Here is a 19,810-nt window from a genome sequence, read left to right on the forward strand (position 1 = left end):
ACTTTGTTGGATAATTTGATTTTACATGACTCACACTATTTAGATAATCGGTTCGAATATGTTTGTGTTCTTAAGAGTATTGATGAAAAATTGGCTGGTATAAAGAATAGAAAGATGAAGAAGATTTTAAGGGATAAGAAGGATTATGATAATAATACAGCATATCTGCATCCACGGCAATCGCATGTGTGGGTCTATACCTCCACTAGGCAACATGGTATACTACAAAGTAACCAACGGGATAGTGGAAGGGTTGATAATCAGGTATTTTTAGATGAAGAGTTCCTGGTTTTGAGATGGTCAGAATGATTGAAACTGTTATCAACACTAAAACAACCAATGAGGCAACACCTTGGAAACCAGGTCCCCCAGAGGGTGTGGATCCAACATGCAGAGAGGGAACATGAGGGGGGGATTATTGGGGGAGGAAATGACTAATTTGATTATTTTGGGTGGTGAGGAGGGTGGTACCATCCTTCCACTGGTTAAAATTATTCTGAACAGTGAAAAGAATTTAAAATGTTTAAATTTTCATTGCACCCTGTTGATACTGAATGCTGCAGTTTATTTGCAAAAGATTTAACCTTTTTACCTGATAAATTAAATGATGAAACAGCTGCTTTAATAGATTTAAAACAATATGTTAGAAAATTGAATTTTATGTTGTAATGGGGTAATTCATCAATGTTTCACATTATGGGGGCATGTTTTAATACTATAAATGTATTTGATTAGTTGTGTTAATTTTAATACTTTTTGTTTTTTGTTCGTATAGAATGTTTAATGAGTGTATATATGGAGGAATGTTTTTAATTTTGTCTGATGAAGTTTATTAAATAGAGGCAAAAGTGCTTATCATTTAATTAGTTGTTTTACTAAAGGGTTGATTTTTTGCAAGTGTTGTTACATACGTTTTTCATGGATGGGCCTGAACCATGTTGTCCAACTTGTTTCATATTTGTTTGGAGCCCTCTCTGTTGTATTTATTTGTTTTAAACTACACATAGAACAGTTATTAGACAGATTGGGCGAAAGATTTTTATATAGATAAAGTAAACAGTTTTTAAGCATGAAATTTCATGAATCTAACTTTTTCTCCATCTGTATTTTCTTCATTTATCTATTTAATTTTCAGTAGAGTGTTTTAATGGTCACATTTCAATTTACTTATTAATACCATTTTTGATTTTATTAGGAGTAAATCTATACTGAGAAAGGTATTAGGCTCATTGTAGATGATAAAACATATTGCATGACTTACTGTAACATTACATATTTGTATATGCTTTTATTTCATAATTAATTTCTCAGATGTCAAAGATATACCAAAGCTTTAACATTTAAACTATGCCATAACGGCGTGCAATCTGCACTGTTCATTTAACTTTTCTGCTTTGTCAGACAGCATGTATATATAAGGCACATCTGGTTGTTTTGTCTTCTTGTGAATTACTACTTTTTATAATCTCAGATCCTGATTTGTTCCAATTTGCTCTTGATCATACTTCATTTAAAATAATTTATTTTCCAGCAAAGGATGGATGAATTGCATTGATCCTTCTGAAAAATTATGGGATTCACTGATTGTATTTAATATTATATATTTAAATTCAAATACTTAAAACATCATCACAGCATTCCTGAAAAAGCATATACATCTGATCTGCAATATCTTTATAAAAATCTTTCATCAATCCGAGCTTCCTAAAATGAAATGTTTGAGTTTTATTTTTAATTATTTAGATCCTTCTAATCAGCTCCTTCCATAGATGCTCAGAAAGTTACTAGGCTTGCAGTCCAGAAGACCAATTGCCCCATGCATTGTCTGGTTACATGACTTGCTTAAGGTAACGCAGTAGGCAAATGAAGTTGAAAACATTCAAACCTTGTAGTCTTCATGTAGAAAGCATCTCATTAACAAGTCAAAGCTAAATTTAGCCCACTGCACTAACAGCCTGACACTTTTTCTCCATTTTTCAAGTGGCTGAGATGTAGACTCATGAAAACTGCCAGACTGCAGATCAAGGTAAATTAACCATTCTGGATAAGGGGACATTATCCAGAGAACTTTTCTGTAGTCACTTATTCACAATTGGCTGGAAATTTCACCTAAAGACGGAATATATTACGTATCAGGTATGCAACAAAATATTACCCTTAACCACTGCTGTTAGCCCATTCTCCACTGGGTCATGATATTTGCACTTGAAGAGGAAATCACTCATCTGCTTGATTAAAGATATAAGCAAGACATTGCTCTTTTTTCCTTATTCTAGTGACCCAACTGCCAGCCAACTACCACTGGGATGATGCTCAAGCAAGGGTTGTCAGCAGAATAATCATCCATTACTTGGCAAACCATTACAATTTATATAATTTATGTAGTACTGTCCACTTTTTATACTGGCAGATAAAGGATTACCAATTTTGTTTTAGGTTGACAAAGACATATAAAAAACGTTTACTTTATTAAATAACTATAATTTCAAAATAAAAGCTTGGATTAGATGTTAAAATACACTGCCTCAATTCAGGTAGGATGTCTTGGATATAATTTGTTATTTTTCAGGTAATATCTCTGATTTTTCAGATTTCTCTGATTTGTTAGCCAAACTGTAGTAGTAACATCGCATGCGTTGTTCAACGTCAGTGAATGCTGGTCTCAGTTCAAAGCTGAAAGATAAGAAAAATATGAAAATAAATGATTAACCTTTCTAGCTAAATTAGGTTTCAGTTCTTTACATATTAACGTTGCAATCATCTACCTCAAAATTAAGACGTAACCAGTTTGTTATAGGATGTTTTGCACAAGCTGGACTTTTTTGTATTACCGCAGTTATTCATATACATTTCCAAGTGCTAACTGACACACTTGCATCAAATGGCTAAATCATCTACACCACTCAATTTTATGTCTTGAAATGAGGCTTTTGTTTGAAGTTCTGATTATAATCTATCTTATCCATGTCTGATTACTAGATATCAGGTTATTAATGATTAAAATAAACATGTGCTTTTCTAAGAGGGTGGATTCAAAGCTATGTTCCTTAATCATTTATAAAAGTAGCACTATAGCAATGACTCTAGTGAACGCAAAATTTAGTTTTTCCATGGATGGTTTCTATAAATCAAATACTGAGTTAACTTATTGCAAGCCAATCTCAAATATTCATTACAGAGTTAAATTAATAATGGCATCTTGGCTTGCTCTATGTTACCTTCTAGAACATTGCTATCCATATTCTTAAAGCTTCTTCTCTTGTGTTGTCTGTGTGACTTTTTAAACCTCACTGAGTCTTTGGCTTACTGTAATCTGCCTAAAAGCTTCCATCAGTTTCTGAAAGGGTAATTAGCAAATTTGCAGAAGTGTACCATTTCCTGTTCTGATACATCGATCGTAGACTCTTTTTAATTATTAAAAGGTAAATAAACATAGTTTTGCAAATATGGTTCAACTGTTAAAAAGGCTAGCATTTTTTCAGAAGCAAAATATTTTTAAGCTAAATTTTCAAAACAGAATGCTGGAATAGATTACATTCTCTTGTTCTCCCAATCTCACATGAGATAAGGGTGACTAACAGATGACCTCACAGGTATGGAGGCATGACATAGAATGGAGAGGTAGGCTACTTACCAACTTAAGTCCTGTAGGACTGTGCTTATCAGAAAAGTAAGGTACAGACCTGTAATGGATATAGACATAAACACAGTCCAGATAGCCTATTTCTAAACATAGTAAAGTGAATAATCCCTCCATCTATAGTTTCATAGTATAGTACTAGGCTATCTGCCCTAGGACATTTATAAGCCTAGCCAAAGTGTATGTGGCTTTCACTACCCCATGTAATGATACAAAAGTGTACAATTAAATTAAATTTAGTTTACTGTGCCTCTATCTAGCAATGACACAGAGATGACCCCTGGGGTAAACCTACGATCACCCATCCATTCGTCCAGATTTCTCTTGAAGAGAGTCAGTGAGGGGTTCTGCCTAACATGGACAGGTATCCTGTTCCAGAGTGTGGGAAGCCTCTGGTCACTCATGTCAGCACATTTGGAAATGCAGTAATCAGATAGATTTGAGGTTGACGACTTGACACCCACTGTATATTGGGGATTGGTGCAGTGTGCAAGATGTCTTCTCCTTTGTATGCTGATAGCATGAATATTTCATAAGAAGCTGCCACTTTCTAAAAATGGCAAAGGAAAGGCTTCTCCTGTGGGCTCCTCCTCATGATGGAGGATCACAATTAGTTGAATAAATAGAGAAAATGAATGACATATGTGTTGATTTGCAGTGTGAAAGGGTTAACTGGGGTGGGGAATCCCAACCACCACTAGATGGAGCTTTTGGTAGTGCACCATGGGAAATTCTGTTTTATTACATAAGTGATGGAGGAAGCAAGCCCTAGGCACAGTCAGCAAATATCTACACTGGCATGCTTGCTATCAGTTGATGGAGGTACCAATCATCTACAAAAAGTAAACTCCTTCCAAACACGGCTATAAAAAGGACTCTCAATGTATACAAGATAAAATACTTTTATTTAGAGATGGGTATGCCCTTTCACAGAGTAACCTCTGCTTCCTCAGACCATTATAGCAATAAAAAAGTAGCCTCATTTAAAAGCACATCCTAGCCAATCACTACTTAAGACAGTCACATGTCTGAGAGCAATTAAGGCATCATACCATCAATAATAAGAAGCATAAACATTTCATAAAACAAATCCTACATCACTCTTAAGGACTATTAATCATTAAATAAAACAACATGTATCTTATTAAATCAAAAAATATGTCATTCATTTTTTGTTGACTGCTATGTTCTAGTTTTTGTGCAAGGTAGAAATCAGTTTTTGTTATTTAATTACCATTTCTAAGGTACAGATTATACATTGATATGACAGCAGGAGTAATGAATATTTTTACATATTTTTTGATGACTGATATTTTAAATTAAAATGCAGGGCAGAGAATGACCTCATCATTGTAAGACATCAGTATCGATCGACCACTTCTGATCACTCCATGGTGTTTAGCACTGTGGCTCAACGTGCACTGATTATGTGTGAAGCTGCATTGTGAGTTGTCAGGTATAGCCCTTGAAAAGCTTACTTCCTTAGACATACACAATGCATGGTACCTGGTCTGACTTCTTTAAAACCTTATACTCTGTTATGTGCCATGCTCTATGGTTTGATTTCAGTATGCCTAGTTTTCATACTCTACATGTTGCCACATATGTTCTCAGTAAGAAGAGGTATTTCTTGTCAAGCTTATGTTGATGGTGCTCAACTACATGACTGCTTTTCTCTGTAACAGTATGCTAAACATACAAATCTGCTTTTATTTGATTTGCAAAGATAAATGCTACTGGCATGCACTCCACTAGCCATCCAAATTAACTTCCTCAGTTGTCCCTATTGGTCACATGTGGAGAATCAACTATTTTCCAGGATTCTGGCATTTGAAGTAGAATCCTTTTATTTGTTCCTTATGTACCAACTATTTCTATGATCCACAGATGGGCAGACCTTTTTCAGTTTTTCAAAAATTTAAATACACATTTTAAATAATTTCAATTAGAATTTTAATACTATTGTTATGCTGATTAGTTATATCAGTGTTGAAATGTCCTGTTGTTGTTGGTTTTCTTATGTACATTGCCTAGGCTTAAACAAACAGACAAAAAATAAGAAGCTCTTTCCCATTATGTTTTAGCAAAAAATCACTAGTACACTGCTGGGTCCACTGGAATACAGTGATAAAGTCCTGATGTCATTGTAGGTTACCCAGGTTCAGCTAGTGGCCAGCCACTGTACTAGCTGCCAAGAGAAATCAGAGAGGTGATGCAGCTATTTTTGCACACCTGTCTAACTGGAAGCCACATGGATATGACCTCTTTAATACCCATTGTACACTGAAGCTAGGGTATATCATTAGGCATGTGCAGTGTGGACAGTTCAACTTAAGAAAAAAAAATCCTCGTGATTTATCGAATAAATGATGGCACCACTTCTGGTGCTTGACTCACTATTTCAGGAGAATCATGGACCCCTCACCTCCCAAGGGGACAGAAAGGGCCAGTTGGGAGGCTTTGTGATCACATGGAAAGTAGAAGCCAAATAAAAAATAGTAATAGAATGAATGAATGAATAATTAATTAATTAAAACAAGACAGTAAAAATCTTGCTTAAGTCAATATTTAAACAAATATATAAGCAAATTGCATATGTTAGAAGATATTTTATAGGATTCTTGTTTTAAAAAAAAATCAGTATATTTTGATAACCAGTGAAGAGTAAAACAATTACAAAAAAGGTATATGTGGATAGAAAATAAATAGATATTTGCCTACAATTTCCTGCAATGTGAGTTTTATTTTATTGTTCATGGTTGCTTTATAATTTGGTATCCAAAAAAATTGCATTTATGTATTTTTGCTAGATGAGACAGAAAATACAGCTTAGTGATGGATACTTTTATTTTACTTCATTTAGGGTTTCATGCTGCAGCTACTTCCTTAAAACAATGCATGGTACTGAAGAAGACACCACTTTTCCTGGTGCTCTGGGGGGGTCAAGGCAGAAAAGCTGTTTCTGGATGGATCTTTAACCCATCTCAGCAGGGACACACATACAAGATGTATGCACAACTATAGGCAAATTGTACAATAACAACTCTTCTATGGTATACCTTTGGGGTATTAGAGAATACCAGGGAACCCTAGGAAAATCCACATGTTCATAGAAAAGATATGTAGATTCTATGCAGATGTCTCCCAGCCAGAAGTAGCTACTGAGCTGAAGCTCCTCCAAAAAGCGTTTAATTTGTTTTTTTAAATGTTGAATTTTTTTCTGAAACACTCAAATTTGACATCTCTCAGACTTGAACTCATGCGCCAGCATACCGCACACGTGCAGAGTTCCAGTTCCTGTAAAAAAGGTTATCCTTCTTGGCTGAACAGCCTGGCAATTAAGTCTAAGCTTACACTACATTAGCATATAGCCTGAATGACTGAAGTTAGCTTTAGAACATGAGGAGAAGGAAATATTTCTGAAATAGTCACAGGAAGCACTTGATCAGCTAGTAACGGTACTTATTCAGAGCTATAAATATGAAGGGGGAAGGGAGTAGCTTCACACAAGCTAAGTACTGTCATCAGGGGGTACTAGCACTGATTAATGAAGTCACGAGTGTACTGAGGCATCATAAATCAATGCCGTTACTGCATTTGTGATTCCAGGTCAAGCTCAGTATGCAGTTGTAACTGCTGCAAGGTACTTCTTACAGCTACAGCACACTTTTACAGTTACAGTAGCACAGAAGAAAAGTTTTTTGTCCTCATTTTGCTTGTCAAGTTTGACTTGAGGGGGCATTGGTTTGGGTAAGTGCACAGCGATGATAGATTTGTTTTGTGGGATTTATGACAATTAAACAGAACTCGTTAGTGGGTAACGTGCATCTAAGCTATGGTTGAAACTCAGGTCCAGCAAAAGACAAATAGAATGTAATCAGTAATATTTTTTTCTTTTTTAAAATTCATGACTTTGTTAGATTTCTCTTTATTAAAGTAAAACCTACTTAGCCTCATCAGATGTCTAAAATGAGCTCTCTTTTTCTCAAATAAGCATCTTGAAGAGGACAACTAATGCTGGAAGACTACTTAGCATGTGCAATACTGTAAGAGTAGTTACTATGTAAAACTGCAACCATGACCATTCCTGAACTGCTGTCATGTAACCTCACCCTATTCCAGTTAGCTGCACCAATGGAGCTGCTTCCTGCAAGCCCACGCCTTGCTTTGAAGTCACCAGCTGCCACTTCTGTCAACGAAAAGCCATACTGAAAAAAAAAGATCTGGGAGGCAAAAATGCTTTTTACCACATCAATGTTCTGCCTACCTTTTATTAAGCTGATTAGAATGTAAAGCTAAGATTTAAAGCTCTATGTTTTTCATAAGTGATAATACTTAAAGATACAGTTAGATATTCTAATCAGCTGCTAATGCAGCCTGAAATTTTCTCCTCTGGAAATTTATGAAAGAAATCATAAGGACTTAAGAAAAATATTTTGCACCCCAGGAATTCAATACTTCTGAACATTTTGTTATACTTAGTCAATTCCTATATCAGACCCAAGATTTCTCCTAAATGGCTTTTTCAGTTCTACCTGACTAAATATAATCATTTAAATAACAAAATACAATAGCAACATGTCAACTTACATATATTTAAAAATAAAATCTGAGCATATGTAAAGCTCCATTCTCCCACTGAGAAAATACAATCATACATATATTTTATATTTAAAATGCATTTAAACATTAATATTCCTCTTTTAAGCCTGAGGAAAAATATACCTAAATATATAATCTATCTTTTTTCTTTCATATCAAACTTCTGATGTTTCTGAGAAAGAGAAATATCATGCTATATGCTATAAATATTAATAAAGTATAAATATCCCCTTATGAACCAACATGTATTTAAAAAGCACACTTTTATCATGTTTGCACCTAATAGCAATAAATGCACTACAATGCATATACTCCAACTGCACGATGTCTGCCCCATATAGAAAGTCCACCTACACATATCGCAAGATAAACGGGTTCCTATCATGTAGTCGAACTTTTACAAGTTCGAAACTCATATGGTCGAGACCATAAGTTCGAATTTGTAAAAGTTTGAATGGAAATCTCCATTTTGTTCAATGGGGTGCGATCTCAGAGTTGCTATATTTAAGTAGCTTGGGGTGTGGGATGCAGCGGGGCTTGCCCCTGCTTAAAACAGTTTATTTTGTTTTCCGGGTTTTTTTTTATCCATAGTCGAAGTTTTGTAACTTCTAACATAATGGTTCGAACTCCAAGTGTTCGAAGTTATAAGACTATACAGTCATGGATATGATTAACATAGTGCCTGATCTGGAAAGATATGGGTGCATTTACTAAAGTGTAGTATTTACAGCTGTACACATGGGGACAATAAATACAATTCATGTAAGGTTCACAGCCAGTTCTCTTATTAGAATTAACCTCTTGATAAAAATGATTTTTTAAATGTACAAAATACTGACCCTAGTTTTTACCCTTTCTGTAACTCAAATATTTCACAGGTAAAAGATCTTGAAAAAAAAAAACTATTCTCACAGTATATATATATATATATATATATATATATATATATATATATATATATATATATATATATATATATATATATATATTTATATGAGTCTACTTCTAATAATCAAAAGACCATTTACCCAAAGATGACTTTACTTTTATCCTAAATATTAATGTAAAACATCCACATTTTTAAATAACTTTTGATATCTATATTAATTCAAAAACTACAGACCATGCAGGTCTTTTTTGATTTTTTTTTTTATTCCCAGTATTAGTCTAATAGTTGATATATTTTTCTTTGTGCACTTAACTGCAATTACTTCACAAGTGTCTAGAAACTTATCTTATTACTTACCCTTACTGAACCATATTTCATCACTCTCCTCTCTCAACTTCATGTCAGGCATAGACAAGTATTTACACCATTTAAAATTATCCCCTTTCTATGCCCTTAACAAACATCTTGCATTTCAAACGTGCCTGGAGTAGAAGGGTTTTATAGTTTCAGTTTTATTTCAAAGGAGATGTCTCACCTCCATCCCTCCTTATTTGTTTTGAAATCATGGACCTTATAAACAAGGATATAGGGAATCTCCAAACACTGGATCCCACACAGTTTGGTTTTGTGAAGGGTAGATCATGCCTGCTCAACTTGGTCAGCTTCTTTAAGTCAGTCACCAGAGCTGTGGATGAAGGCAAGGTGGTTCATAGAGCCTACCTGGATCTGGCCAAGGCCTTTGATACCATTCCCCACACAGGAATCATAGACAAAGTCACTAAGCTTGGCATCAACCCCTATATCACTAGGTGGGTTGCAAACTGGCTCACAGATAGAACCCACAGTGTGAAAGTAGCTGACCCCAAGTCAGACTACTGACCAGTCACAAGTGGAGTCCCACAGGGTATGGCCCTGCTTCCTCTCCTGTTTGGTATCTACTTCTCTGAAGTCCAGGCCAACATGAAGGGACTCTGGCTGACAAAGTTTGCAGATGACTGCAAGTTGGGAGTTATTAACTCCCCAAGTGATGTTGACATCCTACAGAAAGACCTCACTGAGACCAATGACTGGTGTCAGAACCATGGCCTTAAGTTCAATGCCATAAAATGTGTCATCATCCCCTTTGGGAAAAACCCGGTTCCCTTGAATTACTACATTGATGGTAGTCCACTGAACACAGAAGGTGTTATAAGAGATCTAGGAACACAGGTTGACAGCAACCTCTGTTTTGACCACCACATTGCCACTGTGGTCTGAAAGTCCTTCTATGTGGCACATGTCATTACTAAGGGTTTTGCATGCAGAAAGAAAGAGGTCATTGTCTCCCTCTACTCTTCCCTCATTAGGGCAATCGAGTACAATGCCCCATTTGCCATATACCTCACTAGACACCTGCAACAACTGGAGAGGCTGCAAAAGTACCTCACAAAGAGGATCCTATGGCTTAAACACTTGTAGTGTATAGACAGACTCAAAAAACTCCAACTATTCTGTCTCATATCGCCTACTTAGAGGTGATCTCTGCTTGACTTATAAAGCCATGTCTGACCCAGCTCTGTTAGAAATGCTACATCTAAAGAAATCCCAGAAACCTCAACCTCATTACCACACTCAACAGAATGTGCTGGAGGGACAGGTTCATAACCCAGAGACTGCCCATGCTATGGAATAGACGTCCCATACATGTCAAACAGAGCACCTCACTGGCCGTCTTCACGAGAAATCTTGATGAGTGGATGGGAAATAGAAAATTCACCCCTGGGATCACTCCAGTGGCTCTACTTAAAAGAGGCATGGGAAACTAAGGACAGGTGGCACAATGCCAGGGTAATCCTATGGGCTAGGCTTGTAAAGGCTCCAGGGCCATTAGCCGAGTACACACCTATGAACCTAAGTAATCCTACCAGGCCTGCCATTGTGTGTCTGCTGCCCATTTACCAACAACAGTCTTACAATGCTGTCAGCTGTCATGTTCCCATTTTGCCTTTTATTTCTCAAAAAGTTTTATGTTGTATTCTTCAAGATGAAATGACATGAGAACCAAATTCATACTCTTCTAGGAAAAAGTAAATTTTCTGTCTTTCTGTCTGTTTTAAGCAAACTAAACACATTTTGCATGTTTCTACTTGCATTCACATAATTGAGATTCTGTTGTTTACTTTCCCTAAAAGCTATTAATCTGTGCAAAAGGACGTAAAATTTGGATTTCCAGGGGGCCTTGACATGTAAATTTTATAAAAAATATCTTCATGAATTGGAGAGAGATTGCCATATGAAGTTAGGGTGGAATTCAGACATGAATTGTCTTAAAAGAGAAATGGAAAGTGCATGCTATTTATTTATTTACTTATTTATTTTTAGCAGACTGGTTTCTGAAAGTTTCATTTTGTCAATTTACAAGTAGAAAAAGACTATCAAAAGCATACATAATATATAATGTTTGTGTGATTTCATACCTAAACTGAATATGCATGTCTGTATAGCACTGATGCTGTCATTCTTTGTGTATGTTAAGGTATAATAAACCACATTAAAATGATTTCCTTTTCTTTAAATTAAAAATGATGCTGCTCCTTTGTCTTTGAGGATAGGAGCACAATACAGTAATAGTTCATAGAGATAAGATACAGTACCATGGCTATCATAACTATGGTCTTGCCATAGAACTGCTTGCTGATGGCCTAAGTAGTTATTGAACCATCATATAGAGGAGGTGCATATATTTAGGGTAGAGAGAGTTTCAAGAAGCATACTGTGGTTTACCATGTCAAAGGTTTTTGATAAGTCTAAGAATACTGAAAATATGAATAGATCCCTGTTTCTATGATGGTTGATTAAGGTGGTAAATTATAGTAGTGCTGTGGGAAGATCTAAGGCCGTGTTGAGATTTGGAAATCAGGTAGTTTTTTTGCAGGTACTGCATTAGTTGAGAATGAACAACTCTTTCTAATATTTTGGATAAAGGAGATAAAATTGTGATTCTGCGATAGTTGTTGAGTTCTAGAGAGGTGCCTCCCTTGTGCAGTGGAATAATGTGTGATATTTTCCATGAGTTGGGTACCATGCATTCTGATAATGACTTATTTATGAGAATAGACACAGGATAGGCTATGGCTTTGGCTGATGTCTGTAGGAATTCTGCTGGAAGGTTATCAGCTGCTAGTATAGTTGGTTTAAGTTTCTTAAGGAGTTTGGAAATTACCTTCATGGGCACTGTGTGCAGGGAAAAGCTGGAGGTATTGGTTTGTATATCGGTGTGGGTTGGGGTAGTTATTAGTATTTTGGGTATTAGCAAGCATCTCTGATCTTTTTTATCACTATTAAATATCTGAAGTGTACTAAGTCAAAAAAGTCAGCATTGCAGAACATCTAGATCCATGGAGCTTATGGGGGCCTATAAGTACCCAGCAAGAAAGCCACAATGCCCACCTACAGAAACTAGAATCACTCAGTATTAAATCAATATAATTGTTCTAGGTGATCTAAACTATCTAACTATATACTGGGAAAACTACACCACTAGTATACAAGCACACAGATTCCTGCAATTAGTCAGAACCCACTATGGCGAATAACATCTTGAATCTTGTCCTTACTAATATGGAGCATTTGCACCATTCCTTCAATATCTTTATCACTTCTAAGATCTGACCATAAAGCCATCTCCTTTGAAACAAAACGGAAAATAGAAATCCCTTCCTATGAAGGCACCTTTAGAAATGTCTCTAAGGCAAATCACCTACTCCTAAGTGATAGATTTTAAAGCTTCAAATCCCCACCAATGCCAGTTAACTACACTGAATATACATAAATATACACCACCACACCATACCAGCATATAGACAGCTTCACTGATGCAACTATACCCTGTAGGAACAAATACAGGGCAAAGCCCAAAAACACTCATGGCGGAACTATAATATCAACAAGCTTTACAATAAATAAAAGATAATTTTGACCAAAAGCATGAAAAGTAATTCCCAGAATGATAGAGTCCTCATCACTGAAATAAACAACTCAGGAGCTTAATAAAATCCATCAAAGCTATGTCTGAGGTTATAATAGCTACTCAAGCCAAAGACAATCACAAGGCCTTTTTTAGTAATGTTTGTCATCTCAAGAGTACAGTGTATCAATTTGCTGGGCTGATTATGAATGATGCTACCTACACTGTGGCTTAATATACAGAGAACTTACAGGATGATAAATTTAGATCTTTTCTTACCCCTCTATCCTCTCTGTCCACCCCTCAAGATATACCTGAAAATGGCTCACATTTGGCTATCACACAAGACCAATTCCTAAAGTGCTACCAAAAGCAATAAATACTGCATCAATGGGCCCTGACAATAGACTGGATGCATCTTAAATAACATGAAGCACACTTTTGTAGTACACTTAACACTGTTCAAGCACAGCCTCCATACAGGCTTTGTACTTAGCAAATGGAGAACTACCACATTCGATCCCCTGCATAAGGGAGGACCTTCCACAGACCCAAGCAATTAAAGATCCATAAGTCTGACCAGCCTCCTATGCAAATCTATGGAAAGACTTATCATGGACATAATTGATAAAGATAAAGTGAGCCTCCAAACACTGGACACATCACAGTTTGGATTCATCAAGGGAAGGTCACGTTTACTCAATGTGGTGGACTTTACAAAATGCCAACAAAGCAATGGACAAAGACACTAAGGTACACACAGTGTACCTCAACCTGGTCAATGCTTCTGACTCAGTCCCATTCTCAGGTGCAATAGAGAAGCTAAAAAATAAGAATACACTCCTCTCTCACCTGTTGGCTTGCCAATTGGCTCACAGATAGGTTTCATAAAATCAAAATAAGGGAAGTTGCCTCCCAAAATAGACTAGTTATCAGTTGAGTCTTCTGGGGTTCTGTACTAGGACCTCTTATGTTTGTAATTTACTTCTCTGAAGTTAGAGCCAATAAGCTTATGGATGACTACAAGCTAGGAGCAGTCATTGAACCTTCAAATGTCTTAACCATCCTGCAGAAGATCTGCCCCAAATAAATAACTCTTGCCAAAGCCATGGACTGAAACAAAATGCCAAAAAATGCATTATTGTATCATTTGGGAAGACATATGCCCCAGGGGACTATAACACTGTCAACATGCCCCTGATTTGGGAACTTATGTGGACAGGGATCTAACTTTTGACCAACATGTACCCATTATTGTAAGTCTTTCTATATTGAAAATCTTATAAATGAAGGGATTGTGTCTAGATCTAGGGATGTTATTGCCCCTCCTTTATTCAGCCGTCATTATGTCAATAATGGAGTATAATGCCCCTTACTTTGCTAAAAGGATATAGGGCCTAAACAACATGTCCTACAAGGATGGACTCAAAGCACTGTCACTAATCAATATCCTACAGATGACCTGGTGTCATGCATACAAGGCATCCTCAGACTCAGTACTGATGAATTTACTGTGTTTTCAGCAAGTCAAAGGACATCAGAGATACCTGGTTTAGGGATCTAAACCTCTTCTGTAACATCAACAGAGTTTTTTGGAGGGACAATTATATCTTGCAAAGGATACCACTGGTCTGGAACAGACTTCCCATCCATGTAAAACACAGCTCATAGATAGAGAACAGAAACTCTACCCCAGGACTACCCCCCCTATATTAATAATGGACAGAGGCAGCTCTTAAATGCTTTATCCCATGCATGGGTTCCCTCATATTATCCATGGTATGATCCCAGTTATTTTCAATAGGGGTAATATACAATGTCATCCTCCTCAGAGTCAAACATTAGACTTGTATATAGGTGGCTATCTTTTCGGAGTTGGAGTAAGGAGCCACACTGTGCATGTGTATCTGACAGCAACAAGTTGAAACATGTTATTGTTCTGTTTATGTTTTCATCTTCTTTCCTCTCTGATATCAGAAGGGTAAATGCAGAAGGTGGCTGCATTTTCCCAGATATGATATGTGTCCTCACAAGCATTTATCTTCTCTGTTCTTTGGGAACCACTATTTTGTCTGCATTGATCATTAAACATTGGGCACACTTTATTTATTCTTTGAAAGAAATAAGTGAGATTGAATTTCTTTCCTCAGCAGCGATACTTTGAGGACATTAGGAAAAAGGTTGTACAAAAAGAATCAGAGAAATGCACTTCAGAGCATCTATTGCCCCTTGGCTTCAGGAGGTCCTGGCTAAATTTCATTATTTGTAATAATTTGTTATAGTGTGGTTTGGCAACTTAGGATGTCCTGAAAGAATGTAGGAAAAGATAAAGAGTAAGACTGACTGTACGAAAGCAAAAAAAAAAAAAAGCATATGTGTGTGTGTGTGTGTGTTTATATATATATATATATATATATATATATATATATATATATATATATATATATATATATATATATATACATATATATATATATATACATACACACAAATACATATACACATATAAAAGACAGATGCCAAAAGCAAAACAGGGGCATTTGAGAGCTGCAGGAGGGGATGCCATGGAGCACATTGCCTAGGTGCCAAGGGAACCAATTTACTGAAAACTACCCCATAAATGCAGGGGTGGGTCACCACTGATGTTGGTGGAGGAAGTACAGTAGCTTAGTGTGCAATTTGGGGGGAAAACCCACACTCCTTTTTTTTTTTTAATTTGATTTTCTGGTACATCACTGAGGATTGCATGCAGTTAATAATACTACCTGACATTAGAGGTTCAGCCATGAAACATACATCCTAGGAGATGTAATCATTGACTGGAACAAGAACACTGGTAATAACCCCACCATTTCAATCAATCTATATAATTTCACTCAGCTCAAAAATTCTATTACCAGACCCAATAAAAATACCCCCCCCCAGGCTCCATACTAGACTGGATCCTTGTCTCCCACCCAAATAAAATCTCCACACTGGCACCTTACCAGACTCCATTAGTGATCACTTGCCAGCCTTCATCCATAGAGCAACCAACTCCTCTCCAAACCTCCATCGCTATATCCATACTCGGAATCTCACCTACTTTACCCCACAGCTTTCTCCAATTACCTCAAACTGATAAATTGGAATAAATTAAAAACTCTTCCTCTAGATGACACCATTGAATTCTTCAACTCAACCTTCTTGGATACCCTTAACTCCCAAGCCCCTCCAAGAATAAAATGTAGAAAACCAATTCCGCCCCTTGGCTTACTAAAGATACCAAAACACTCATGCAACAAAGGGACAAGACCTGGAAACTCTACCATCGTAATAAGCACACTGACACCCTTCCTAAATATAAACAACTCCGCAACCTAGCTAAAAAACGTATTACACAGGATAAAAAAATCATACTATATCAAACTCCAGACTACTCATTCCACAAACCCCAAACAATTCTGGAAATCCATCAATTCCCTTCTTAATCCAGGCACCAAAAACAACCCTTGCCCAGACACTAGCAAACATGACACAGAAATAGCTACACTGTTCAATTCATTTTTACTAACTCAATAGCAGAACTCACCAAAACCTTCCCTAACAACAACTCCTCCTCCCATCTCAAATCCTCTCCCCAGTCTACCATCCTAAACACTCCTCCTACTTTTCATCTCAAACCCATCCCACATCATACATAAAAAAACTTCTCTCTACACTTAAGACTTGCTCCACTGCCCCTGACAACATCCCCTCTATCTTTCTAAAACTAGCAGCAGACAGCACTGCCATTCCCATTAGTATACTCATCAACAGATCCATACAGGAATCATATGTCCCTAAACTATGGCATACCGCCTTTATCCTATCCCTCCACAAAGGAGGCAAAAACAATAACTACTCCAACTTCCGACCCATAGCAATTCTATCTCCTATCTCAAAAATTATTGAGAAATGTATCCACCTCCAGCTAATGCCATTCCTTACAAATAACCAACTCCTCACCCCAACACAACATGGGTTCCGTCCTGGCCATAGCACAGTAACACCTCTTTTTTCATTCCTAGACATAGTAAACCATGTCCGTGACTCCTGCAATCTGGTATCCACAGTCCTCCTCGACCTCACCAAAGCTTTTGATACTGTATCCCATACCCACCTTCTTACCCACCTTTCTAAACTTAACCTCTCACAAAACACCATTACCTGATTTTGCAGCTACCTCTCTGATAGAGCACAGGCTGTGAAATGGAAAACTGGTACCTCTGCCTTCCTTGAAACCCCAACCGGGGTACCCCAGGGATCTATACTCGGTCCTATGCTCTTTAATATTTTCATTAATGACTTCCACACATCAATTTCCAACACCAGAATAGTACAATATGCAGATGACTCAACAGTAGTCTGCTCTGCCTCCAACCTCCTTGAGCTTCAAACTAAAACTCAGTCTGCTTTCTCAACTACTGAGAAATGGATTCTTCAAAATCATCTCTCCCTAAATTACAACAAATCTAAAATCCTACTATTTTCCCCATCAAAATCTATCCCTCTTGACAAAACCTTCCTCAAAATTATCAGCCATGCTAACTCCACTATAGAAATTGTTCCTTTTGCCAAACTTCTTGGGGTTACTATTGACAAGCAACTAAAATTTGATACCTATATTCTACTAAATATTAAGAAAACCCATCAGAAACTTGGCATGCTAAATAGAAACTCACACTTCCTCTCCCCCTCAACTAAACAGACCCTTGCCTCAACCTACTTACTACCCTCTCTGATGTATGGTGCACCCTTACTAACCAATCTATCTTCCTCCAACTCTTCTAAACTGGAAACCTGCTACAATAAAATCTCAAAATTTGCAACTTCATCCAAATACTCTACTCACCACTGTATACCTCTCCACCAGCTGCAATGGCTAGAACTTCCCAATTACCTGGACTACCTCCAACTCTGTACAGCCCACAAGCTTATTTTCAAACCTAATACATCTCCAGCACTTGCTAACATCTTACCTTCCTACACCCCTCACAGACCCCTAAGATATGCCAACCAAAACCTAATCTCAGTGTATAAACCAAATCGTCCCACTGGGCAGCTACTTCTATCCTTTACCTTAGCCAAAACATGGAACTCTCTCCCTCCATCTCTACGAATCTCTGAAAACTTTGAACACTTCAAATCTCAGCTCCATTCCTACGTCTCTCATACTTGGAAGTGCAACTGTTCTCTACCTACCTAACCTCCTTAACTCATGATCATTTCTGTCACACTCAAGGTCCCATTATTTCCTGACCTACCAGGGATCTATCCCTCGATAACTACTTTCAGATCACTATCTGACATTTCTAACCAATGAACACATTCTACTCTATACTACTGTTCTCAACCTACAAACATATAAATATGTATTATATATTGTATATATGTTGCAATTTAACTGTTCTTAGTTTGCTATTTAATACTTACTAGTTGTTACTGCACCTCTTTGCTACTGTATATTGTATTTTGTTAACTATGTATTGTATTTTGTTAACTTTGAATTACCTAGCTTTTCTCTGTACTATGCAGTCTGAATTATGTAGTTTACACTTTGTACGATGGAGCTTTTCTCCCCGGGCCACCACTGAAAATGGGCTCTTTGAGCCCAGTGGACCACCCCGGTCACCAAACTGGAAATAAATAAATAAATACTTTTTATTGTTCAGAAAATGCATGTCAAAGTAAAATCTTTAGTGCTATTAACTTTTTAAAGTTAATGAGATTATTATTTAAAACATTGTCCTTGTGTTTTAATATATAAACATTAACCCCAGTTTTGCACTCTTGCCTGCACATTAGTTTTATGTTTGTCCCTGATTCTTAAGCAAAGGAGTTGGCTGTGTGGTGGGTGGGCTTGAAAAAAAAAATTCTGCAACAAGCATGCTGGTTCCTTGCCTTTATGCTTACTGCTCAACTATATGTGGTGTGCATGCCCACATCTCTTAGACTAGTGCCTGTCTTAGGTACCTCATCACTTTGGAAGAATAACGTAGTTTTATGTTTTGTACACTTCCCTCCTGTACCATGATTTGACATGATAGCTTATTGCCCCATGATTTGACATGAAAGCTTATTGCCCCATGATTTGACACGATAGCTTATTGCCCCATGATTTGACATGATAGCTTATTGCCCCATGATTTGACACGATAGCTTATTGCCCCATGATTTGACACAATAGCTTATTGCCCCATGATTTGACACAATAGCTTATTGCACCATGATTTGACATGATAGCTTATTGCCCTTTTTTTCATTTTTCCTTCATTCATCTTTTAACCAACTATTACACTGAACACCCTAAGCATCCTGAAAAACCTATTCCAATCTTCTCCAGGGTTACATTCCATTGATATCCCCTTACTGAGAGCTCCCTTGTTGCTATAGTTAATGGATCCAAATATACAGCATATAAAAACTGGGGTGGGGGCATCCTTATCTTGTATCTATTAACCTTCACTTTGTCAAAATTTCACCTAATACGTTCACTCTGGCTGTCACCATGTTATACAGCTTGTTCACTATGCAAATAAATATGCCCAGAAAAATGCATGTTTTCTACTAAATAAAACTTATAAACCCTGTCTACCCTATCAAATGCTTTTTCGGCAACACCACAATGTTAACTAATATTCTGATTAACTTTAAAAATTTAGTAGCACAAAATGTTATCAATGGGATAACCTTGAATTACAAAAATGTCTCC

The 19,810-nt window shown here is 36.8% G+C and overlaps 1 protein-coding gene across 3 annotated transcripts in view; it reads right to left on the bottom strand.

The window, feature by feature from the left end:
- Window positions 1–2,449: 2,449 nt before the first annotated feature.
- LOC122787161 (tyrosine-protein kinase ZAP-70) overlaps window positions 2,450–19,810 on the bottom strand; it is a 730,437-nt gene continuing 713,076 nt past the window's right edge. For all 3 annotated transcript variants that reach the window (XM_044053737.1, XM_044053738.1, XM_044053739.1), the window contains one exon: window positions 2,450–2,673. In XM_044053737.1, the coding sequence (XP_043909672.1) occupies window positions 2,559–2,673 (115 nt within the window). In that variant the 3' untranslated portion in view covers window positions 2,450–2,558. The remainder of the gene's footprint in view (window positions 2,674–19,810) is intronic.

The sequence above is a fragment of the Protopterus annectens genome, chromosome 13.part0 (genome assembly GCF_019279795.1).
Source record: "Protopterus annectens isolate FY-2018-M chromosome 13.part0, PAN1.0, whole genome shotgun sequence".
NCBI classification, from domain to species: Eukaryota; Metazoa; Chordata; order Ceratodontiformes; family Protopteridae; genus Protopterus; species Protopterus annectens.